This window comes from Helianthus annuus, chromosome 8 (genome assembly GCF_002127325.2).
Source record: "Helianthus annuus cultivar XRQ/B chromosome 8, HanXRQr2.0-SUNRISE, whole genome shotgun sequence".
NCBI lineage: Eukaryota > Viridiplantae > Streptophyta > Magnoliopsida > Asterales > Asteraceae > Helianthus > Helianthus annuus.
This window is the reverse complement of record NC_035440.2, coordinates 141,896,493-141,905,000: the sequence shown is the minus strand read 5'-3', so window position 1 is coordinate 141,905,000 and position 8,508 is coordinate 141,896,493. Positions and strand designations below refer to the sequence as shown.

At 37.2% G+C, this 8,508-nt stretch overlaps 1 protein-coding gene across 1 annotated transcript; it reads right to left on the bottom strand.

The window, feature by feature from the left end:
* Positions 1 to 1,457: 1,457 nt before the first annotated feature.
* LOC110924049 (cytochrome P450 78A5) lies at positions 1,458 to 4,102 on the bottom strand. Its single transcript, XM_022168093.2, has 2 exons — positions 3,125 to 4,102; positions 1,458 to 2,284 (listed from the first exon to the last, which is right to left on the bottom strand). The coding sequence occupies exons 1-2, from the start codon at positions 4,055 to 4,057 to the stop codon at positions 1,676 to 1,678; spliced, it is 1,542 nt and encodes a 513-aa protein (XP_022023785.1). The 5' UTR covers positions 4,058 to 4,102; the 3' UTR covers positions 1,458 to 1,675.
* Positions 4,103 to 8,508: the final 4,406 nt, after the last annotated feature.

Below are 8,508 nucleotides of genomic sequence, written 5' to 3'. Positions count from 1 at the left end.
GACTCCCCTAAGAGAGGAGTGCCCCTCTCACCCTAAGGATCAAAATGCTATTCATTCCTACTTATTAGGAGTGACACATGTTATCATCACAATCCTTCTTAAGCAACTTAGGCAAAATCCACTTTTTAATAGATCCTCCCCTAAAAAATATATTTAATGACTAGTTGTTTACTGATAAAGATATTATTATAAAAAATATATTTAATGACTAGTTGTTTACAACAATGAATGTTTTAGAAGAGGATATTTTGATCACCAAATGATCTGGTCAATAGAATATGTTCCGATAACAACCACCATCTTTGTGCACTACAAGAAGAATTCCCTTATGCTTTAAAAGATTGAATTGGTATCTCATTTTAGAAAAAAAGATATAAATTCGTCACACTCCTAGAGACGACATATTATGCCATAAGATAAAAAGTAAGGATCATCAATATCAAACAAAACGAAGACGTAAAAAGACAAGAATCACATATTGCAACAATGGTGTTGATAAGCATCCGTAAATTGTCGTGTAACTTTATGGAGGTATTGAAGAATTTAACATATGAAATTGATAGAACATTAGAATCAGAATAGGTGTGGTGTGAAGAAAGAATCTATGGATATTCAAATCGCTAATGTACAAAGTAAATACCACAATGCCAAAAGAGCCACAGCCTTTCAATATGCAAATGTCATAAAGCACAAAGCATGAAAGAATAAAGATGAATGAAATGTTAGGTATTTGAGTTAATAACAAACAAAATGTTAATGATACCTACTTTCCACTTCTAAATTTCATTTTGATTTTTGAATTTTAAAATGGGTTTACAAATCTAGATGATCTTCCTATGGTACGTTAGTTGCTATATAGCTACAAACAAACAAACGCCAAAAGACGACAACAATATAGTAGCCCACATATGTACCATCATATTCTATACCACGAGTCGATGTCGTTCTTGAGTGTGACATTTGTACGAGAAAATGCCTGATGAAAAGACCCGGAATGTTGGACAGGAACATGGATAATTACCATTTATGGTTAGAAATGACAATCAACAACCAAAATAATAGAATTTAACTTAAGACCATGTGTAGTGGGGCGTTTTCTTTAAAAAAATTAAAAAAAAAACGTCCTATAACGCCTACCCCACCATTACATGGGGCGTTACTTTTCTAAATTTTGGAAAAAATTTTCGTTCGGCTTTTTCTTTATAACGCTCAAAGCAAACAAAGGGATGAGGGTTGAACTTTGACTCACCAATGGGAAAACATATTAGTGGATGACTATGAATAAGGGTTTTTTTTTTTTTTTTTTTTTTAATCCTTTTTAATAATTGGAAGGGGCATTATTAGGCATTATGCCCACTACACCACTTTTGCTATAATGCCCCATGCTGACTGGGATGACACGTGTCGGATAATGCCCCATGGTGGGGGCATTACAATTCTTCACACTACACATGGTCTAATAGAGAATCCCATAACAATAGCATTGTCATTACATAAATAGAAAGGGCATGACATACACATACATAAGAGCACGCATATCTAATATGTACCAAACAAGAAGTTGTGTTACAAAATGCATATCTCAAATCCACCCCTAGAACCCAACTTTCTGAAATAATATTCCAAAATTACCCTTCTTATATGACTATAGTTATTAAATTATCTTGCCACATCATCACACCCTAGCCACAGCCTTGCACACCAATGGCTTCTTCATTTCCATTGACATTTTCAAACACTCTGATAAATCAACTGAATCCGACCCGGATCCGGAGTCGACCCATTTGAAATTCTGAAGCAACTGGGCCAACCAAAGTTGAACAGTAGCCAAACCCATTGCCTTTCCGGGGCAAACCCTCCGACCCGCGCCAAACGGAGCCAACCGAAGATCCGAACCCATTATAGAAACCTCCTGACCCATAAACCTATCTGGATTGAACCTTTCCGGGTCAGCCCAGATTTGATCATTATGGGTTATGGCCCACATGTTGACCATGGCCGTTGTCCCAGCTGGTATCATGTGTGGACCCACTTGGGTATCGAAAATTGCGAGCCGAGCCCACGATAGAAGTGGGCCCGGTGGGTGCATACGTAGAGTTTCTTTTACAATTGCATGTAGGTAAGGCATGCTTGGAAGATCCTCATCAGATACGGGTCGACCCGACCCCACAACACTATCGATTTCGGATTGTGCTCTTTCTTGAATGTCCGGGTGTAATATCATCCTCGCCAAAATCCATTCCAACAGGATCGCCACCGTATCTGTTCCCCTGAAGATCATTTCCTGCAAAATCTTAATGTTATGATTACTAATTATCGAGATATTTAAACCAAATCAAACATATGATTACTAATTATCGAGATATTTAAACCAAATCAAACAACTGTGTCAAATTTAAGGGTGTAATTTCACACAGTTTGTGCAGGGCTAACTTAACCTAGAGCGTGAATTCGGGAGCTCTATTTCTAAAACCCTAATATTGTTTATTAATTTATACATAATATAGTGTAATATAGTATATATATACAATAATAATTATTATGTAAATAGATATTTAAAAACATTTTAGATAAATTTATTAAAATTATAGAGTTAAATGTCATTTTAGTCTCTGTGGTTTGAGTCATTTTGACAATTTAGTCTAAAGGTTTCATTTTTCGTCTGTGCGTCAAAAAATGTTTAACCGTTGCCATTTAGTCCACTGGTTAATTTCATCCATTTTTTCTGTTAACGAGAAGGACAATTCAATCATTTTATATGTAATTCTGTTAACTAGAAAGACAATTCGGCCATATAAAATGACCCAATTGCCCTTCTCATTAACAAAAAAATGGATAAAGTTAACCTAGTGGACTAAAATAGAAACGATGAAACTTTTTAGGCGAAAAATCAAACATTTGGACTAAGGTGTCAAAGTGACCCAAACCACAGTTACTAAAATGTCATTTAACTCAAAATTATATGAATATGTGCTCGTTTAGACTCGTAAGCTTACTCATAAATAAAGTTCAGATACATAAGTAGTTTATTAAACAAGTTTTTTTTTTTTTTTTTTTTTTTTACTCGAGCCGGTTTAAACAAAGTAGATGACAAATTTACACCCTATTAAAAATAGCAACGTACCCAAAGAACAGCGATCATGTCAGATTCAGTAAACTTGTTTTCACTTTCCAAATCAAGCAAAACATCAACAAAATCACCCTCATAACCCACCGTAGCTCCAACATCGGACCTTCCTTCCCGGTGTTCCTTAATAATTTCCGCAACGAAAACATTAACTCTACACACCAACTCTCTGCATCTCCTCCTCACTCCCTGAATATCAAACCACCCTATGATCGGAAAATGATCGCTCCAATTAAAGATACCGAGCAACTCGTACCCTTCCCGAACCAACTCCTCGAGCTCAAAACCATCCTTATCGAAATCGTCATATGATTTACCAAAAACTGACATCATGACATTGTTTAACGACGCGAAATGAAGCAGTTTCTTCACCTCCACGAACCCGTTACGGTTCATGGAAGATGAAACTTGGTTCACCATCTTTAACCCTAGTTTCAACCGAAACTCACCAAAAGTTGATATTCTTTTCGGGCAAAATAGATGAATAGATGATATTCTTCTAAGGTTACGCCAGTATTCACCGTACGGTGCGAATCCCATCGCACGGTGAAACAACAGCTCGTATGCCGACTCTTTCACAGGCCGGTCGCCAAACGCAGAGCTGTTGAGGATCTCCTTGGCGGTGTCAGGGTGACTCGAGATGATAAAGCGAGTCACCCCGACAGAGAATGCCATAAGGGGTGTGGCATTGAAGGTTGTGGAGAGTTTTGCTAGGGTTCTGTGAGTTAAAGAAGATGTGAAAGTGAACACATGGCCTAGAATTGGGAGACCGGATGGGCCGGGAATGGTGGTTTTTGAAAGAGCCCATGCGAGACCGCCTGGAGGGAAGAGGAAGGCGAAAACTACGAAAAGGACGATGGAGAGGAAGAGGGGGAGGCTGAAAACGGTAGAAGAATCAGTTGGAATGCAGAGATATGCAGATGAAGACATTTTAGAGCGTGTGTTTGTGAAGGTGTAGTGAAAGAAGAAAGGGTTGCAGGGTTTATATAGGGAAGAAAGAAGAGTGACTGTATTGAGTAATTTTTGCTAGCTTATAATTTACATGACTAGTGGTGGTACACATGAGAATTTGATTGTACAACTACTCAAAATAGCGATGTGTGGGCCCATTCTTTTAATATTATAAGGGAAAATATTTTGAAAAGCGTTTTTTTTCAACCTAACTCTAACTCTCCTCATCATCATCATACTCACTAAATCTCACCAATAGCAAAGTTAATATAGCGTCTGAGAAGGATAGATATATACAAACTTACCTCTATCCCGTAGGAATATAGAGGCTGCTTCCAGTAAGACCCCGGCTCGATTGTAGTTTTTGTATCAAGACTTAGACCTAAGACACATAACACTCAAACAATCGGGACAGAGACTGATTGGTGCATGTACCCCTGTGTCTTTCAGCTATTAACATCACTATATGTTGCATGATTAACCATCCGCCGCTTTTAACGTTATTTTCACGAAATTAATAAAATAACTTTAAAGTTAGTACCATTTCACTTTTGCCCACCGAGCGCCCACACATATATTCATTACATGTGCACACCATAAACGATAGATTAACCTAACTCTTAACTCTAGTAACTCTAAACTAGACCAAATCAATTATAATTTAGTCTTTGTCTTTGTTTGAGATTGAACCTGAGATCTCAATCTCTAACCTAAAAGGCTTGCAAATCTACCATCTAGGCTAGTCTAGTCCAACAGTGGCTTTAAAAATGTTTTTTTTTTATCTTTGTGTATCGTAATCAATCGCGCTTTAGTCTATAAAGGATACGTTAAATACCTTCATGCATCCACTTTTAATGTGTAGCGTTATCAAAAGTTAAAGTCAATGTGAAACTACGTTAAGCGTTACCCTTTTTACGTAGCTCAACATTTTACTTTGATAAATAACCTTTTATCACATGACGATTCGTCATGTGATGATCAAAGACATAGATGATATATATGATGAACTGAGGAGGATTACAACAATATATAATTGTGAAACGGTTCAAGGAGGATATAATGGTAGGCTTAAATGACTATGTAAGTATGTCTATGTATTTTCACCTATACACTTGGGTAATTATGTGTTCTACTCGGGCTTTTCAATATTTTTATTATACCTCGCCATCAATACTGGGTACGAATATCCATGTACATTTTGTCTGTACCAGGATAGGTAGAGTAACGAGTCTTATGGGCTTTGTTCATCAACAAGGTGCGGAAATTGTCTTGGTTTGGAATCCACAAACGGTTCATGAAATAGAGTAACCCGCTAAAGCTCGAGACTATGTGGCAATTCATTACACATCTTGCCTTGGGTTACACAAGTACGTTGGACTTTGAAAATACGTGTTTGGATAACAGATCGAACTCGAACACAATTAAGCTTGACACGTTCTTTACGACTAAGAGCATCAGCTACGACATTCGCCTTACAAGGATGGTAGCGAATCTCGCAGTCGTAGTCGTTCAGAAGTTCGACCTAATGTCGTTGCCTCATGTTTAGTTCCCTTTGGTTGAATATATGTTGGAGACTTTCGTGATTTGTGAAAACTACACATTTTGTACCTAACCCAAAGGTAGTGTCTCCAAATCTTAAGAGCGAAAACAACAGCACCTAACTCAAGATCATGAGTTGTGTAGTTCTTTTCATGGATTTTCAATTGTCTTGATGCATAGGTTATGACTTTGTCTCTTTGCATGAGAACACAGCCAATGCCTAGGTTTGAGGCATCACAATTGTAATACCTCATAAATTCTTGTCCAGTCATGTACTGGCACGGGTCCATACTCTCATTTGTGCCTAATGTTGGACGAGATGGACTAATTTTGACATTATATGAAAGTTTGATAGTGGAAGGACTAAAGGTGTCAACATGCTAAAACTTTGCCTCTGATTGACCCTTTACGGACCTCAAGCTTAAGTGCTTACGGTCCGCAAGAGCCTTATTTTTTATGATTGGCTATCGTATACGGACCGTAAGACCGTATACCATACGTTTCCCAAGAGATTTAAAACAATGTGCGCGTCCTCAGCTTACAGAGCGTAACCTCCGAACGTATACGGTTCGTATACGATAGCCAATCATAAAAAGTTTTGTTTGGACAAGTACAATGCAATATCCTTCTTTATACCTCACCATCAATACTGGGTACGAATATCCATGTACATTTTGTCTGTACCAGGATAGATAGAGTAACGAGTCTTATGGGCTTCGTTCATCAACAAGGTGCGGAGATTGTCTTGGTTTGAAATCCACAAACGGTTCATGAAATAGAGTAACCTATTATCTTTAGTTTCAAGCTAAAGCTCGAAACTATGTGGCAATTCATTACACATCTTGCCTTGGGTTACACAAGTACGTTGGACTTTGAAAATACGTGTTTGGATAACAGATCGTACTCGAACACAATTAAGCTTGACACGTTCTTTACGACTAAGAGCATCAGCTACAACATTCGCCTTACAAGGATGGTAGCGAATCTCGCAGTCGTAGTCGTTCAGAAGTTCGACCTAATGTCGTTGCCTCATGTTTAGTTCCCTTTGGTTGAATATATGTTGGAGACTTTCGTGATTTGTGAAAACCACACATTTTGTACCTAACCCAAAGGTAGTGTCTCCAAATCTTGAGAGCGAAAACAACCGCACCTAACTCAAGATCATGAGTTGTGTAGTTCTTTTCATGGATTTTGTTGGGATTGAACCCTACCAGAGGAACAGATAATGAAAGCCAAAACCGGATCACAAAAATGGATTCACAATAAGCAGCTGTTTACTATAAGCTTTCCCCTTGACTGTGACTCCAACATCTGATATACTCCAAAGTACTACCTTTATCAACAACTGCTGACACTAGAAACTGCTGATCTGATCAAAAACTGATGAAGACTAAAGCCCTACTGCCCAATCTACTGCCTTGAGTCAAGCACTGCTGATCATGACAAGTACTGCTGGGTTCACAACAGTGGAAGGATGCAACAACAGTTTTATTCATCTTGTGTAATGTAATGCAACATCAGTAGTTTGTAAAGCAGTAGTTATATAGATCAGTAGATAGGGTTTGTTAGTTTGTTAGATGTCACTTTCATGGTGACGTCAGCTGAGATGCCCAGTGGATTGGACTGCCTATAAATATAACAGTACTCTGTACTGTTACATTTGATTGACTGAGCAAGTTCTTCTTCTCATGTCTAATCCTTTCATCTTGTGCAACCAACCTTGGAGCATCAGGCTGAGGGGGACTTTAGTATTGTAAGCATGCTTGTAATCATTTGCTTTGTAATTCAATCACTTGACTTAATATGAAGCATTTGTTTATCAAACTATTCTCTTCTTTGATTGTGTTTACAAAGTTTGTATTCATTTCCGCTGCACTTTACATTATTTCATATTCTCTGAATGTACAAATTATACAAACAAACACAATCATGAGAGCCTCCGATCCTAACAATTGGTATCAGAGCCAGGACAGTCAAATTCGATCTAACAATCAATTTGACATAACAGTTCAGCTCATAATTCATTGATACTAAGGTTGGTCGTAGTTAGTTGAAAAACAGAGCAATAAGAAATCATGTTCAAAGTGACTATTCTAAAGCTCTGTAAAACAACCAAGATGTCATAAGATTCACAAATTTCAAACAACAAGTGATGTCATGCACAAATCACCCATAGTTTTCAGATCTGAAAACACATCTGGTAACTATGGTTTGACTATCTTCATTTCAAAATTGATCTCAACTGTTGATATGAAATTTGTGATGATTTCATCATATTTTATACTAAAGTATAAACCTCAGATTAACGAAACCTATGTTCATAGAAACATTAGTGTTTATCTAACGTAGAAAGAGGGAAATAAAACTTTAGTCACGAAATCCTATGTGTTAAAAGGCAGGTTGAGAATCCTCAAAAGGACCAAATCAACCATGTCAAAACACATTAAGAAAATCAGGGGTCTAAACAGTCCAAATCATACGTAATGTGAGAATTGGTAATAAAACATGTACAAATATGGCCAGATCTCTCAAAACATTACTAAAAAATGATTCAGGATTAAGCTTTTCCTCAATAAAATCTCCCAGTGAGTATTTCTGTACTTATGAATGGGAAGGGTAAAAAGGGAAGAAGAAAATGAACAAAACTCAAAAGTGTGTTTATCTCAAAACTTTTGAAGCCAAAAGAAAAGAGTATAAACATAAAACACTAGTCCAAAGTTGGGTAAACAATGGTCATCACGCAACCGTGTGCATTCATTAATTCAGGAAAAGTTCAGGTAACAATGGTATCTCTAGTGATTGACCTTAAAAGAAGAATTTACAATCAATTGACAAGAAAATGATTCTAAACAGTGGTCATAATAACTTGAGAATGATGTGATCATGAGCTT